At 55.3% G+C, this 17,245-nt stretch overlaps 1 protein-coding gene across 3 annotated transcripts; it reads left to right on the forward strand.

Annotated features, from left to right (window-relative positions):
- The first annotated feature begins 3,286 nt into the window (after positions 1–3,286).
- RAPGEFL1 (Rap guanine nucleotide exchange factor like 1) lies at positions 3,287–17,212 on the forward strand. Of its 3 annotated transcripts, none has more exons than XM_043904467.1 (15): positions 3,289–4,201; positions 7,018–7,096; positions 8,018–8,153; positions 8,379–8,476; positions 10,080–10,192; positions 10,409–10,576; positions 11,288–11,397; positions 11,498–11,620; positions 12,156–12,334; positions 12,477–12,567; positions 13,138–13,188; positions 13,536–13,623; positions 14,489–14,553; positions 14,877–14,931; positions 15,179–17,212. In XM_043904467.1, exons 1-15 carry the CDS (start codon positions 3,682–3,684, stop codon positions 15,301–15,303), a joined length of 2,001 nt encoding a protein of 666 aa, XP_043760402.1. In that variant the 5' UTR covers positions 3,289–3,681; the 3' UTR covers positions 15,304–17,212. The 3 variants fall into 3 exon arrangements, with proteins under 3 accessions (XP_043760404.1, XP_043760402.1, XP_043760403.1); XM_043904468.1 differs by having other exon boundaries at positions 3,291–4,201; positions 11,300–11,397; XM_043904469.1 differs by lacking the exon at positions 14,877–14,931 and having other exon boundaries at positions 3,287–4,201.
- The last annotated feature ends 33 nt before the right edge of the window (positions 17,213–17,245 follow it).

Here is a 17,245-nt window from a genome sequence, read left to right on the forward strand (position 1 = left end):
AGCCCCAGTGGGGCCACAAGTGACTCCCCATCGATTAACTTTCTTAACCACGTTGCCGCATAGACACCAGGAATATGCAGTCCCTTAGACTGGAAGTGCAGGGGCCAGAAAAACGAATAGATGCTGTGTACCCACATGAACATCTAGTATCCCTCATGCCTGCCTTTGTGTTTGGCAAGCAAGTTTCCCAGGGCGGTGCCCCGCATGTTAATATAACTGTACCAGGTCCTGGATAAGGGGGAGGTGCGGAGAAGTAGCTGTCCTCTTGAAGTGTGCACTGGCACTGAAATATCAAGGACCACAGTCTAAGAGGCTTGTATCAGTCTTAGTGCAATTAAAAAAGAGGGGACACTCCAGTATTCTTGCCTGAGAAATGTCATGGACAGAGGAGTCTGGTGGGCTACAGTCCATGGCATCACAGAGTTGGACACAACTTAGAACAACACAATCCCACAGATTGTGATTTGGGGAAATAGTTCTTGATGGAAATGTGGCATAAGATGAAGAGTGACCTAGCAATATGGAATACACAGTTTTGTAAGAAATTAAAATTCATGTATAGAATAATTAATAGTTGCATATATTCAAAGTCTGGCTAAAGGAAAAAAGGAAGAGGAGAGATCGAAAGACCAGCTCTGGCTTATGCTGCCAGTTAGCTAGGCCACTGGGAAGCTAGCTTTGAGTTGACTTATTTTCTCCTCCAGATCCTGGGTGGTGTGGAAGTTTACTACAAAGGCTGTCCCTGGTGTGGGGCAGCAATTGAATTCAGTGTGGAGCTGGCAGCATCTGTCCTTGAGTCCCACAAGTCTTTGTGGTACATCTTCAAATGACAGTTGGGACTCCCTCCTATGCCCCTTGCTGCTGCTGCCAACAGCCAGAGAACCATTGACTCTTCTGAACCTCACCCCTGATTTCTCTTTGAATCATGTCAGTTAACTTTCCTTCTCCTCCCCTGCAGAGTGATGGGTAACTATGGGCCTGATCTCTTGGGGTCATATAAAGAATGCCAGCCAGCCTTGGGGGTGGGTCGCTAGCAGGAGGAATAAGCATGTTTAGATACTTCCCCCTCACCCCTGCCTCTTGATTCTCCAGTCCTGCAGTTAGATCCCATTGCTCTCTCTGTTGCCCTGGTAACCAGCTCAGCAAGAAGAAACTCAAGCTCAGCAAAGCCCCCAGGTTCTCTGCCCTCCCAGCCTGCCTCTCAGTGGGCAGAAAGAAGACAGCTGTTAGGGGCAGACAGATCAGCCTTAGGTAGCCCTTCTCTATCCCCTTTCAGAAGCCCATGGACTGGGTGCTTAAAGTTTTTGGCCCCCTTCTCACAGGTGTTAATCACACCACCCTCTCTTCCTCTGTTTCTTCCATCATAGAGTGTAGATGCCTTGACAACCATCCTCCCCATGAGGTCAGCATGTGGGCCTTATGGGAGACTCAGGACAGCAAAGGATTTAGAATCCCAAAGTTGTCTCCCAGCATCAGTAGCCCACTTAGGTTGGGTTGTCCCTCTAGGGCAGTGATTCTCAATCCTGGCTACACAAATCACTTGGGGATACTTTAAAAAAAATACCATAAACCTTGGCCCTACCTCAGAGGTCTGATTAATTAATTTGAGGTGTGGCCAGGGAAACAGTATTTTTGAAAAGTTCCTTGGATTACAATGTGCAATTGGGGCAAGAACCACTGCTGTTCTAGGAGCACCATAACTTGATGCTGGTTTTCCTCTCTGATTCAAGGTCTTGAACTTAGTCTATGCCTGATATCCTTGAGTAGTTGGAGGGTGCTGGGGTCCTGTTCCCCAATTCCAATTTCCAGGAGTCTCTTTGACCCTTGTATTTGAAGCCCCCCCACACTCCACACTCCCCAATTCTTCCCCCTTCCTAAATGACAATCCCAAATCCTGCCCAGAGAGGACGTTACCAAGGCAACCAGCTTAATCTGGCAACTGTGGCATGTGCTGGGAGTGGAGCCCTCCTCTCCTTACTCAGTTCATAAAATGCCTGGGGAGCTCCAAGCCACTCCAGCCAGTTTCCCCTCTTGACCCCAGGGATATCAGGGTATCCAATGAAGAGAGTATCAGGAAACTGATATTTGGATCTCTATTCTAGCTTCTTAGCCAAAATTGTTCTCTCTCCTTTTTTACTGTTCCTTTTTGCAAATCCACAAACAGATGGGTGTGCAAAGCTTTAATTCTGTGAACACATGCTCTTGTACACATCAGACCAGATAAGCACACACGGTGACACGTGTAGTACACACCCTGTTCAGTTTTACCACCACTCCCAGGCTTTCACATTCCTGTCTCTGCCTGGCCCATGCACAGTAAACAGAGGTGGGGCATTGTCCAAGGAGCCTCAACCCATATGTTGCCTGGTGCCACGCCCCCACCTTGGTACTTTAACCTTGACGTGCTTACACGGAGCGTGTCTCCATACCCGCCTCTACCTGGGACAGTCTATCCTTAGCGACAGAATGCTTTGGGCATAGGCATCAGAAATAAGGATCATCTGGAGTGCATGTTCCGTACCACTTTCCCCACTCCATGGCTATGCCACCTCTAGAGTGTCTCTCTATGCCTGATGGTGTTGGTTGGCAGTTCTAGAGCTTGTCACCCATCTCCAGGGCTCTGCTTCCTCCTGCTGCCAGTAGGTGAGAGTGCCCTTGTGCTCCTGGTCTCGCTCTCCCTCTGCCTACCATCTCTTCTCCTCACCCTAATTAGACCTGCCACAACCTGCTGCTCTCTGCTTGGCTCCTACCTGCCTGCCAGTACCTGCCTCTCACAGGCCAGGCCCTCACCATCTATTGTGCTCTACCAGAAAGGGCAGATGGGTAGTGCCCCCCTGCCCCCTCCCCCATTCCAATGCCAGTTCACTCGAGGCCTACCCAGCCCTTTTTACAGAAAGAAGATAAAGACCACATACTCCACTGAGTATGGCAACAGAGCGCACAATCGAGATCGAGAGTGATGGACACTCAATCAGCAATATTTGTAGGCCTCACTTGAATGAGGTCCATCAAGGTGTGCAGCCTGATTTTTTGCAGTGATACCAAGAGTCCCCCTAAGCCTCGAGCCAGGAAGCTCCCTCTCCACTGGTAAATGACTCCCTCGCCCTTGCCTTTAATGTCTGCGTTTACTCGGAACCCAATCCCATTCAGCCCCTTACAGTTTCCCTCACGGTCAGCCCCAGCGCCCAAGTTCAAGCCTCGCGCGGTCCAGGTGGGCGGGCCCATGGAGGGTAGGGGCGGGGACTGGGCGGGGACTGGAGGAGGGGGCGCGGTCTCAGTTCTGCCACCTTCCCCCCGGCCAGGAGCGCAGCCGCCGCCGCCGCCGCGTCCTCTCAGCCTTGCGCTCCGCCCGCTGCCTCTGCCGCCGCAGCCCGGCCCAGGAGCGCAGAGCCTTTGGGCACCAGCCCCGCAGGCTGCCCACCCTTCGGGCCGCGTGCGCTGCAGCCGGCATGGGGGGCCACTGAGAGCCGGTACTCCTTCCCTCTGGCACCTCCCCCGGTCACTGGCCACTGGACTCCGGCCAGCGAGCCTCGGGCACCTCTGGCCCCCAGTCCGGAGCCTGGCACGGCCCTCAGCTCTGTCCCTCCGGCTCTGAGCATCGTGTCCCTGCCCCCCCCCCGCCCGTGCCTGGGACACCTGGGTCCCCCGGCGGCCCCGAGGAAAGGGGCGGGGGGGGGGGGTATGAAGCCGCTGGAGAAATTTCTGAAGAAGCAGACGTCGCAGCTGGCGGGGCGAACGGTGGCGGGAGGTCCCGGCGGGGGTCCGGGGAGCTGCGGCGGGCCTGGAGGGGGTGGGGGACCTGGCGGGGGCGGCGGTCCAGCCGGGGGACCGCGGCCGCTGCAGCGGCGTCAGAGCGTGTCTCGCCTGCTGCTCCCAGCTTTCCTCCGGGAGCCCCCCGCCGAGCCGGGGCTGGAGCCGCCCCCAGAGGAGGACGGGGGAGAGCCGGCGGGGGTCGCGGAAGAGCTCGGCAGCGGGGGGCCCTGTTGGCTGCAGCTGGAGGAGGTGCCGGGGCCCGGGCCGCTCGGGGGAGGGGGACCCCTGCGCTCCCCTTCCTCGTACTCCTCAGACGAGCTGTCCCCCGGCGAGCCTCTGACTCCTCCACCCTGGGCCCCTCTGGGCGCCCCCGAGCGGCCGGAGCATCTTCTGAACTGGGTTCTGGAGCGGCTGGCCGGAGGGGCCACGAGGGACAGCGCCGCTTCAGGTAAGGAGTGGGCTGGCTCATCCATCCCGAGTAGGGTTTGCCCCCTCCCCCGCCCGGGTCCTCTTGCTTGCCCTTGGACGGTGAGGGTGGCGCCGTGCGGGAGCCTCGGTGCGGGGTTGAGTGGTCAGCTGAAGTGGAGTAGGGGCCTACGGGAGGGACAGAGCTGTCTGCAGCAGAGAAGTGGCAGTGCCACCTTCCTCCGCGTAGCAGCCTCACCCAGGCCTGGAGAAGAAGCTGAACCCCTTTCCCTCATTAAGCCTCCCTTCCTCTCCCCTGGATATTTCATCCAGACCCTATGGGTCCCCGGTGTTGACTACCTCCTTCTGTGGCTGAGAATTCGAGCTTGACCCACTAAGATGGAAGCTGCCCAGACCGGTCAGTGCAGCCCTCTAGAGGTGGCCAAGCCCCGAAAGACCTTCGAGGAGTCCCCGGTTCTCTTTAGAAGGCCCAGAGCAGAGGGCTGGCCCACTTGGCGGGGCAGGGCCAGACAGGCACATGGCGGCCCAAGCTGCCTTTAGGCTCTGGCAAAGGGATGCATTGTCCCTAGCAGCTTGGGGGGTGGGGGTTGTGTGGAGGGAGGCATTCTAGTTGGGGGTGGATTCAGAAGGTGTCTGGTGGCTGGACAGACCTCAGGCCCTGCAGCATCCAGGGGGGTCTGAACCTCTCTAGCTCCCGCCCTTCCGGTGGCAGGCCTCAGCACAGGGCCTCTTTAAAAATAACCACACCCTGAGAGGCTTATTCCCTAAATGATGAAGCTATTTTGCCACTCCCCACAAGCACCCCTGCTAAGGAGATCTTGAGGAAACTGAGGCCCCAGATTGCTGGTTAGCAGCTCTGAAGTAAAAGATCCAAGGGTCTTCAGGGCTGGTTGTCAGCATTTCACTAACACCCAGTGGGGTCTGAGGATTGGGAGCCCAGGCTGAGGGCCTACGGATGGGGGTTTCACACTTTGCTCCCAGACCTTTGCAGGGAGCCCTAACCCAGGTGTGTGGAATGGGGCTCCACTCCCCTAGATTTTTCTCAAGACCCAGGTACTCTCCTTGGCTCAGGTTACAGTTGCCCTGGGGAGCTGACACCTTTTGGATTTAATTAGAAAAATATCAGACACACACAGCTCTCTTAACCATAACTTTCCGCCTACACCACACACACTGTGTCTCTATGACACATTCCCTGGGGAGGCTGTGCATTGGACCAGAGCCTGCCTAGGAAGAGACAGACACCAAGCTGTAGCCCCTATGGCAGCATCTCCCCCACTCTGCCCCATGGGCCTCTTCCTTTGGTGGCTCTGTTTAGCTTTCCTGTGAGATAAAGAATGGAGGGAAGGTTTGGGGGCATCCCTAGTCCTCGTCCCCATCCCTGGGGCTGAGGATCAGGGCTGGGGGGCTCTCTGACTCACTTTAAAGACTGGGCAGAGAGAAGAAGGGAGAAACTGTCTTTCCGCTTTTGCCAGGGCCTAGTGCCACAGATGCTGCTCATTGTCCCCTGGGAAAGGACTCTTGAACTGACTGTCACTGTATTACCTGGACTGGCACGCTGGATCTCCAGAGTAACTGGTCCGGGGAAACCCCAAAGCAGTCCCAGAATAGATGAAAATCAAGCTTAACCTGCCACTCTGATATTCTCCAATATAACCAATATTAAGCCATCTCAGTTCCCTCCCAGGGCATGTGGGCGGAGGAGACTTACAAAAGCTACCCCAAACAAGCCAAAGCAGCCCCCCGCTGCCCACTGTACTTCACTCTGACACTCTGCTTGCCTCAAGCACAGTGAGAAAAGAACAGAATCTCAGGAGTCAGGGTTCTAACTCCAGCTCCAAGCAAGCTCCTCTCAGCTCTGGGTCTTGGTTTCTCATTTGTGAAATGAAATCATTGAAGTTGAGGATCTCATGTTGATTCACCCGCTTCACTTTCGTGGCTAGAATTGGAGGCCAGGGGATGGTGACCCAAGGGCCATCAGAAGCCTTGGGGCAGTGCCTGGGGCCCTGGCCCTAACCTGTTCTGGTGAGGACACCTGGCTCCCTCCCGGGGCCCTGCCTGCCTGTGTGTGCCAGGCTGCCCTGCCCCACCCCAGGGCTGGCTGCAAGTCAGGGCGACCTTGTACCTGGCTGACTGGCTGAGCCAGGCCCAGATGGAGGTGTGGAGGGGGAAAGGGTGGTGTGAGGAGCCACTCCCCTGCACCCTTGCATCATTAACTCTTCCATCCCTGGGCAGCTGGAGGACACAAGCTTTCTATTTAAAGGCTTTGGGATCAAAGAGATGGCAGTCGTCCCTTTCCCTTTTAATGGGGCTGGTTCTCACCTGCCTAGTTGGAACTCAAAACTCTTAGGTAGGGAGTGGGGAGGAAAGGAGGAACACACACACACACACACACACACACACACACACATGCCGCTGACCCTACCTCTGTGCTTAGAGGTTCTCTTGGCCTAGAGACACTTCTAGGGGCTACCTCTCTTTTTCCCCCGGACAGATCTCAAGCTTGGCGTATTAAGTGACCCGCTACCCACGCACACTGGAGAGAAGTGGGCGTGGCCATCGGAGGGCGCCCCCTCCTTCCCTCCAGCTGCCGAGGCAGCTGCCAACCCCACCCCCGCAGCGGCTGCCCAGAACCTTCACGTTTGTGTGTGTGTGTGTGTGTGTGTGTGTGTGTGTATGTATGTATGGTGGGGCATGTGCAGAGCATGACTGGGCAGGTGGCTGAGGCTCCAGCCCGGCTAAAGAGAATTTGCCCTGGAGGCAAGAGAGGGGGAGTGGTGAGCCTCCAACCAGGTCCTGGAAGTGCCCTCCTGACATCAGCGGTGACTGCTCTTACAGATACCCTGCTGGATGACATCGTCCTCACTCATTCGCTCTTCCTTCCCACGGAGAAATTTCTTCAGGAGCTGCACCAGTAATATCCTTTTGTGGAGCTTGCGAAAGGGGAGGTCAGGAGGGAGCCACTCCCTGCATCCCACATGCCATGGGATGTGAGGGGCTAAGCTCTTCCCAAGAAAACACACCTGAGGTTTCAATCCCAGGTTCTTCACTCACCAACTGTGTGACCCCTGGCAGATCACCTGACCTCCTGGGGCCTCAGTTTCCCCTACTGTAAAATGGGGCTAAACAGTACCTGCTCCTGGGGCTGCTGTGTAGACCATTCTGGGAGCAGAGGTAGGACTGCTTGGAGACTGCAGAGCCCTGTATAGATGTAAGGTGTTATTATTCTATTAAGAGTGCCTCTCTCCCCACTGAATTATTGCTCTAAACATCCGGTTGCCCAGAGAGTTATTACAGGGTCTGATGTAAACATCATGTCACAGCGGTGCTTTCATAGGGTCACTAGAGACAAGTCACTGACTGGGCTATTCATAGGGCCTCTCAAGGAGTTATTCTAGGACCTAATTGTAAATGGCAGGCCAGTGAGTAGAATATCATAGGTTCCCTTTGAAACACCAGGCCTTACACGGAGAGATGGTCAGGTTTGTGGTTAGCACCATCGGCCTTTAGCAGCCTGCTGTGAGCTCAGCACTGTGGGCTGATCAGGGGTTGGGTGGGTCCAGGCAGAGTAGCTTCTAGTGAATTTCTTCAAGTGAAATTCAAACAAGCAAGAGCTGCATGTGGTTGAGTGGGTGCCATCCCTACCTACTCTGGCAAAAACCTGGGCTGGGGCATGGGTCTTGGTTCCAGGGAACTTCAGAGCCCCTTTCTCTCTGGCCCCAAACCTAGGGAATTTTTAGGGGTGGCCTTGCCTCCCATTGCAAAGCCTTGCCTCCCATACCCCTTCCCAGTGTCCTCAAGTCTGCCTGCCAGGGCTTTTTCTTAACTTAGGGGTCAGCTTTGTTTGGGCAGGAGGCATGGAAGGCCCCGAGGGGGTGGGCCGGAAGCAGGCCTGTCTAGCCATGCTCCTTCATTTCTTGGACACCTACCAGGGGCTCCTGCAGGAGGAAGAGGGGGCTGGCCGCATCATCAAGGTGGGCCTGGGATGAGAAGGTGGGTGACAAGGCTGTTTGCTCTGGAAGGGGCCCTTTTGAAGGAGCCATACTTCTCAAGCTGGGTACCTGGAAAAAAGAGGCCAGCAAGTCCTAGCTTATAGGGTTCTTCTGTGCTTGAAGGCATGGAGGCCCTGCCCTGCCCTTGCAGAGAGTGATGCTGGGATGAGACCCCTGCCCTCACCTTCTTTCTCCTTGTCTCTGCAGGACCTGTACCTGCTGATTATGAAGGATGAGTCCCTTTACCAGGACCTCCGAGAGGACACACTGAGGCTGCACCAGCTTGTGGAAACAGTGGAGCTAAAGTGAGGGGAATGGGCTCGGGGAGGGGCCAGGAAAGAAGTCCCCCTTCTTCCTCAATTAGAGGAAGGGTGGGTGCCTCTGGCCTTTGGACTCCAAGATGCCTTGATTTCAGTCTTTTCTCTTACTAGAGAGGAGCACAGAGCATTGTCTCCAGTCATCTTGGGGGTCCATTCTCCCCTCCACTTATTTGTCAGTCCAGGGGTGTACTGATAAATATTGAACAGCCAGCACTTCAGGAAGAAGAGCCCTGACTTGTAGCTTTTGTTGATTCCCATGGTGTAAATTCTCTCACCATGGTTGATTTCAAGCTCCCAACATGATGTCATTGAATGTGAAGTTGGGAAGAGATGTGCAGTAGCAGGTCATTGTGTAGTATCGTCACAACCTAAACAGCACAGAGAAGAATGTAGTGAAACAATTAGGAAGTGACTTTTTTTTTGTATTATAATAATTTGGCTATAAGTTTATAAAACATATATCTATTTATATACAATTATCTATTATAATTAATTTTTTTTTATAATTAATTTTTTAATGGCTGTGTTTAAAACCAGTTGACAAAATTCTCCAATATTTAACAGTCTGCCTTCATGAGCCATTGTGAGCTGACTTCAAGACACCACAGTGTCCATCTGTCCATCTTTCCAGCTCTTTCAGTTTCTCCATCCCACTGTCATAACCTTCATTGAGGTTTCAGTATCTCTCACCTGGATTATGGTTGCAACCTCCGATCCAGGGCTTTAGCTTATGGTTGTGTCTTTCTTATGCTGATGCCACAGAGATTTTTCAAATTTGACAACCTTGTGCTTCTGTTCCCAAAATATCCATGCCCCCCACCCCAGCATCCTAGCCCCTCTCTGTCTGCCTTCTGCTGATCCTTCCCATCTCCCTCATCACTCCCTATATACCCACCAAGTCCACAAACACCTATGTGTCCTCAACTTCCTGCTATCACTTATATGGTCCACCCCAGAGTGCCTTCCTCCCACCCCCTTCCCTTCCTGTTGTCCTTCAAGGTCCAGGCCAAATGCCATCTTCTCAGTGAAAGCATCTTTTGGTGATAGCTGTCCCCCCCTCCCTCCCTGTACCAACAAAACTTCTTGTGCCTTTATTATATCATCTAACACCTCCTGTCTGGTGTGAGAAGTAGCTGTACGCAAGTCTGTCTCCCTCCCAGACTGTGAAGTTTTTGTCGGTAAAATTCAGCAAACAGCTGATGACCTACACCTACCATGTACCAGGCAGCGTGCTAGACCTGGAGGTTGAAAATAAAATTCAGTCAGCTCTCAATCTTGTAGAAGAGATAAGACACGAAGGTAAACATGTATTAGTCCAATGTTCTACAGCCATTGAGACAAAAAGGTGACCTCTGCTGGTGGGTGGGGTGGATAGAGAAGAATTCAGGGAGGAGGTGGCATTAGATTCGGTCATTCGGACAGCTGTCCCATGCTGGCCATGGTCCTGTCTTGTGACCTCCTTCACCACTCTCTGAACCTGATACTGGGAATACCCTTGACCCGGTTCTGACGTCCCTGCTTGATGCTGCCTGCCTGGCATGCAAGATGCCTGGCCAGGCTCTCTGATGCCCAGCGGTGTCGACACCAGGATCCCAGAGGAGAGCCAGCCGCCCAGCAAGCAGGTGAAGCCACTCTTCCGCCACTTCCGTCGGATAGACTCCTGTCTGCAGACCCGTGTGGCTTTCCGGGGTTCCGATGAGAGTGAGTGTTCTGGGGGCTCTGAGGGGTCTCCGGATCACGGGTGCCCTCTATGGGGTTTCCTTCTGTCTCAGAACCAGTCCTTTTCACAGCATCTTTTTCAGAGGCCAACCCATTTCAGATTGCAGTGGGGTGGGGAACAGAGGTGCTCAGCAGGGGGCTGTGCTGATGCTGCCATTCTGCCCACTGGTGAAAAGCCACCTTCTGGTTTCTGTTTAGTCTTCTGCCGGGTCTACATGCCTGATCACTCTTACGTGACCATACGCAGCCGCCTCTCAGCATCTGTGCAGGACATTCTGGGCTCGGTGACGGAGAAGTTGCAGTACTCAGAGGAGCCTGCGGGGCGTGAGGATTCCCTCATCCTGGTTGCTGTGGCCTCCTCAGGAGGTGAGGGTCAGAAAGAGCTGGGCTGGGGTGGGGGAATGGTGGGACAAGAAGAGAAACTCACAGGCCCCATACCCTGGGGCAGAAGTAACAGCTGAATTCTAGGCCCTGGCTGCTACTCTAAGTGTGGTCCTAGGACCAGCCACAGGAGCATCACCTGGGAGCTTGCTAAAAAGTATCTCTGCCCCCACCCCAGACCTGCAGAGTCAGAATGTGCGTTTTAACAAGATCCCCAGGTGATGTCTATGCACATTAAAGTTGGGGACACACTGGTCCAGGACACTTGGATGCTGTTCTGGGTGCTTGCCTCTTACTCACCTAGGGATCTGGTCCTCTAACCTCCTCAAGCATCTAAGGATGCTACATTTTTGAGACCAAAGACACAGATGGGCCTCCAGTCCCAGTAGGAAGGCAAAAATCTCTGCAGTGTAGTTACAGCCTTATTCTCCTCTAAGACAGAAAAAAAAAAAAAATCCTGTTTTCTCAGTGTCACTAGGATGATAGAATAAGAGAAGAGCTAAAAAGAATGTTGGGAGTCAAAAGGAGGTTGTAAATGCAAGACAATCCATTTTTTGAAAACTGTTGTTTAAATACAGCATAGGCCAGTGAGGACAAGTCCGGTTAGCCTACAGTACATCTGTGCAGGGTTGGGAGCGTTGGGATGGGGCAGTGGCTGGGGGATGCAAGGGTGCAGGGGTCGATGCTGAGGCAAAGCTTCTCCTGCAGAGAAGGTCCTTCTCCAGCCGACTGAAGACTGTGTCTTCACCACACTGGGCATCAACAGCCACCTGTTTGCTTGCACCCGAGACAGCTTTGAGGCCCTGGTAAGAACTCCTTCATAAGCCTTGGCTGGTAGCGGAGGCTGAGAGGGGCTGGGCCAGAAATTCACAAGCCCAGCCCCTGAGCCCCTGCCTGCCCCACCAGGTGCCCCTTCCTGAGGAGATCCAGGTCTCCCCTGGAGACACGGAGATCCATCGTGGGGAGCCTGAGGACGTGGCCAACCACCTTACCGCCTTCCACTGGGAACTGTTCCGCTGTGTGCACGAGGTGGGGACTGAGGCTGCAGCTGGGCTGGGGGCCTGCAGAGGGGCAGCGCTCTGGGCTGAAAGTTCTGGTTAGGACGCTCCGCGCCCTTGCAGCATGCCCTGGGGCAATTTGCCGCCAGAACATCTCTAAGCCTTTGTCCCCGTATCTGGGGAATAAGAAAAAGCAAAGAGAGAGGACCATCCCCCGCCCCCCATCAGGGTGGTTCAGGATCCAAGTGGCGCTTATACAGAACCTGACCCACAGTTAGCATTTGTAAAATATTCACTATTAAAGAAAAGGCAGCGACAGTAATGTCGATCAGATGCTTCAAGCGCCTGGCAGCGTGTAAGCTTTCGGTAGATGGTAGAGTATTATTAATGTTGGTTGTCCCTCCCCCCTCCCCGCCGTTGCATCCTGTCCTGTCCCCGCTTTTTCTATTTTCCACCCCTCTCGCCCCCGCCCTCCTGCCTGTCCTGGCTCCCCGCCTCCCACTGTCATCTCCCGCCCCCCGCCTCCATCCCACGCCCTGGCGGCCCTTCTGCCGCCGCGGCTGCAGCTGGAGTTCGTGGACTACGTGTTCCACGGGGAGCGCGGCCGCCGGGAGACGGCCAACCTCGAGCTGCTGCTGCAGCGCTGCAGCGAGGTCACCCACTGGGTGGCCACCGAGGTGCTGCTCTGCGAGGCCCCGGGCAAGCGCGCGCAGCTGCTCAAGAAGTTCATCAAGATCGCGGCCATGTGAGTGCGGCCGGCCGCGGAGGGGGAGGCCCTGGCCCGCCTCCAGCCCCTCAATGACCCCGCCCGCCCCTCACTGACCCCGCCCCCCGGCCCTCACTGACCCCGCCCCCCCGCCCGCTGACCCCGCCTCCCGCCCCCGCAGCTGCAAGCAGAACCAGGATCTGCTGTCCTTCTACGCCGTGGTCATGGGGCTGGACAACGCCGCCGTCAGTCGCCTGAGGCTCACCTGGGAGGTGAGGTGACCGCCTCCTCGCCTCCCACCTGGGCCGGCCCGCCTCGGGGATCTTGGCCTTAACGCACAGTCTTGACATCCCTGGGCTCACCCCAGAGATCTCTCCTGGGGTGGCTGCTCGCCTCTGGGGAGCTCTTGTGAGGATTGGAAGGAGGCGCCCCCTTCTGGCGAATACAGCTCCGGGGCACCGGGCAGGGCTGAAGGGCCGGGTACCTGTGCAAAACAGTGAAGGTGGATTCGCGCCTGACCGCGGAGTGGTGGGTGGGGGGCAGGCAGCCCGGCCCAGGAAGCACAATGGGCTCTGGGATTTCAGCCCGCACCCGGGGCGGCTTTGTGCGTGGCTCAGGCATCAGCAGTGGCCTCCATTTCGCCAGAAGAGATCATTCCTCTGGTCCGCTGCCAGCGCCCCAGACCTAGCCCAAGGCTGGGTCTCCTTTCCCACCCTCTAAGCTTCCCAGCCCCCTGCCCGGCCCTCCGGCCCTTTCCCCCTCTAACACCTGGGGATTAGTCAGGAGGGCCCATGAAACCCAAGGAGCTCCAGAATCTGACATCTCCTTCCTTCAACCTGCAGAAGCTGCCAGGGAAATTCAAGAACTTGTTCCGCAAATTTGAGAACCTGACAGTGAGTGGGTTTGGCTCTTTTATCTGCCACTGGACTGGCACCCCAGAGACTTTCAGTGCCCACAAACCTTTCACCTCAAGCTTCCCTTTCAAGGTTTTTAGTGTCTGGGAGTCCCCCTGCCGACCCTCCTCCTCCAGCCCACCAAGCTGGGAGGGAAGCTGGGAGGATTGTGGCTTTGTTTTCCCCAGGGAAGAGGATACAGCAGTGAAGTCCCCACTTAGACACCCAAGCACACCCCTGTCTGTTTGGAGATATTTGTAGGGAAGGGGCTAGGGGAGGGGGAGGGGGACAACTTTGGGGTACACTGGGCCTTTTTGTCACTTTCTCTCTCTGCTGTGGAACCCTAGGACCCCTGCAGGAACCACAAAAGCTACCGGGAAGTGATCTCCAAGATGAAACCTCCTGTGATTCCTTTCGTGCCTCTGATCCTCAAAGGTGAGAGTCGCTTCCAAGCTATGTTCCTCTCCACACTCCCCATGCCCCGTTCAGACCCTCAATCCCCTCTCAATTCAGCTCTGTGTGTGGCTACAAAGAGAGAAGCCCCTAGGTTGAATGTGGTTTGGGGGAGGGGAAGGGCCCTTTGGACCTCCTCTCCCTTTTTTGTAACTTTTATTTGCATTTGTGTGTGTGTGTGTGTGTGTGGCATCTATTCTCCAGCCATAAGTGTTTATTTCTTCACTTTCTTCTGGGATATCTTTTTCTTCTGTGCAGCCTCCTCTCTGGTTCAGGAACAGTCTGTTCTTTTTCAGTAAGGATGATCTCCATGTGGCAGGGAGGACTCACGTATAGGTTGATCTGACCATGAGCTCTGTAAGACCCGCCAGCATCTTGGGGGCTTTGTTCACTGGGATGTGCTCAGTGACCAGGGAATCTACCTCTCCGCCCTTAAGTTCAGCATTATTCTCTGCATATTTGAGCATGTGCAGTAAAAATTCAGCACTCTTTGGACCACCAGCCCTGAGTCCAGCCCCACTGTTTGGTTGCCAGCTCCACCACTGTAACGACGGGATGGCACGCATTGCTTCTGTAAAGTGACATCCTTCAGATACTTGGTGACTGTTTGGATATGCAGTCCCCATAATGGCCTGGGCAGTTTCACGAGTGTTCTTTTTTTTAATTTTTTTATTTTATTTTTTTTTCACGAGTGTTCTTAAAGTGAACACAAAGATTTGAACCTCTTGATTTGCATGATTTTCTGGGGTCAAGTGAACAGCGAACCATTTTTACAGGTCTCCTCGGGTCGCTTCCAGGAAAAGTGGATCTCCCCCTCTTACCTCTTTGCTTCTCTCCCCATCCCTAGACCTGACTTTCCTGCATGAGGGAAGTAAGACCCTGGTAGATGGCTTGGTGAACATTGAGAAGCTGGTGAGTGACACTGCCAACCCCAGTCCCATGAGTGGGGTGGCTGGTACCCTTCCCCGCTCTTGGCACACACACCCCTGAAGACAGCACCTTTCCTCATGGTGCCCAGCTTGCCTGGCAGACTCCTGACTGTCTCTGTGGTGTCACTGTGGCAACCTGCCCACAGATGGCAAAATTGACAGGCAGCTTGGGGTGGGGGCAACTCTGCCTCTCCCTAACCTGGCCCCCTGTCACACCCCTTCTTTGGTCCAGTGAAGAAGGGGGAGCCTTGGGAGGGGAGCACCTTTCTGGGCCCTTTTCGGGACTCAGTTCTTGTCATCTCCCAGCATTCAGTGGCTGAGAAAGTAAGGACAGTCCGCAAATACCGGAGCCGGCCCCTTTGTGAGTACTCGGGGTTTTGAGGGCATTACAGGTGGAGGTTTGACAGAGCAGGAGGGTTTCTGGGAGACTCCCGCACTCCAGTGTTTATTTCCTTAAACATCTCATTTCTCCATTCTCTCCTCGGCCTTCCCGGGGGCCCTCCTGCCCACCAACCATCCCAGTCCACACCCTTCCTTCCCTCTGGCTGGTGGTGTGCAGGGGAAGAAGGGCACCCTGACCGCCTCCCTCCCTGTCCTTGCATCCCCAGGCCTTGATATGGAGGCCTCCCCACATCACCTGCAGACCAAGGCCTACGTGCGCCAGTTCCAGGTCATTGACAACCAGAACCTCCTCTTCGAGCTCTCCTACAAGCTGGAGGCCAACAGTCAATAAGAACTGAGGTTCTGGTCGGCCCCTCACCAGGGTCCTTGGGCACCTGGCACTCAAGCACTTTGAATGACTCCCTGCCCACATCTGACAGCTTTCTTCTGGAGCCGCTTCCTGCCCCACGGGAAGGAGTTGGGTGGACTGAGCCCTGGACTCATAAGCCTGTTCTTCCTGCTGAAGTCCTCTCCCCCGTGCTCCTTCAAGCCCAAGCCACCCTCTGCTGGTTCCTGCCCTCCCAGGGGAAGCAGTGGGCAGAGAACTCCTTCCCTGGCCCCTCCCATCCAGATCTGTTCCGGAGATGGAGTTTCCCATCTCCTCTACCCAAGTAGGCAGGAAGGCTTTGCCCACCCCTCGCCCCGTCTCGTCTCACAGAGCAGAGCTGTGGGAGGGATTGGCAGCCTTCCTCTCCACCACCTGCCTGGATTCTGCCTGACTTCTTCCTGGTGAGGGCTGGGACCCCTAGATGCACCCCCAGATATTATATTGCCCTTGTGTCTGTCTGCGTGCGTGCGTGTGTGTGTGTGTGTGTGTGTGTGTTTGCGCGCGCGCGTGTGGCCCCTTTGAAGGAGCAGCACTGCATCTGGCATTTGAGGGAAGGTGCTGTGTGTACTGGGGAGGGGGTCCTTCTGTTTGGTGCTACCCTTGTCTGCTCTGCTGCTGGGACGGTGCACCCCCCCACTCCCTGCCCAGCTCCTCCGCTGCCCTGCACACCCAGGCCTGTGGGTGAAGCTGCTCTGGAGGGCAGGGAGCAGCAGCAGACAGGAGGGTTACTATCAGCCCTTACAGGTCCCCGACTCAGGCCTCCTAAAGTTCCCTGGGTGGGCTCTGATGAGAGGGTAAAAGATGCTCAGGGAAACACAGGTCTAAGCTGCCTACAGGACCCTCCCTCCACATTGCAGTGGGGTGAGATGTGGTGGCAGGAGTCAGGGTTGATTTCTGCCCATCCTCCTGGTTTTTGGGTGTCTCACTGCTAAGAAGGGAGTTATCGTCTCCCTTTGGCTCTTCCGCAGGGATGCCAGTACATGGTCTCATCTTCCTCCCTGTCCAGACTCCCGCCTTGGTCCTTCCCATCAGAGCTGGGTGGGGTGGACTCCTGTACCTGGGGCAGGCAGCCGCCCCCGCCCCTGACATGGGGCAGGGAACGGCAGAGACTGGAAAAGTGAAACTGGGCCCTGGTGATGCCTCTGTTACCTCTCAGTCTCCCCTCCCTTTCCCATCAGGGGCCTCCAGGGCTGAGGGTGCAAGACTCCCGGCAGCTACGGGGTGAGGTTTCCTGGCTCAGCCTCACCCTCCTTTCTGGCACCACCTCTTTCCCTTCCGAAGAGGCAGCAGCAGCCCCAGCCCAAGCAGCTGCTGCTCCTGCTCTGAGAGTGTATATATTTTTTACCAAAAGCTCGGGAATTGTAAATTTATTTTTTAAAACTCAAGGAGGGAAAGAGCCTTGTATCATATGTAAACAGTGTATCATAGATGATGTTGTACAGTCCCTTTTATACTGCGGTCTGTCTTGTTCCTGCCGCAAAAATATGTCTATAGACTCCCCACCCCCACCACGTCCGCCGGCATTGTGTCCCACCCCCTCCATCCCTAGAGACAGTGACCTCTGTCTGTCCACTCTTCCCTGCTACTGCTGATGTGCCCTTCTCTCCCTGCAGACATCCTTCCTCCCGACCCCTCTCAGCACCCTTGTCACTCCAGTGCTCACAGTCCTCCCCAAACCCTGGGGCCCCCCTGGTCCAGTCTCGGCTGCTGCCCACCTCTGGCCTTGGCCCCTGCCCTGCTGCCTCCCACAGGCCTCCCAGACCCCTTCCCACGCCCCACAGCTCTACCAGAGTGAACCGTGTGTGCTCCACAGGCTCGATTGTCATCGCAGAAACCTGCTGGAGTCAAAGCCGATAAAAGTCTATGAATCGACCCTCCTGCTGTTCTCCATTCTGTTTCTTTGAGG

This window comes from Cervus elaphus, chromosome 5 (genome assembly GCF_910594005.1).
Source record: "Cervus elaphus chromosome 5, mCerEla1.1, whole genome shotgun sequence".
NCBI lineage: Eukaryota > Metazoa > Chordata > Mammalia > Artiodactyla > Cervidae > Cervus > Cervus elaphus.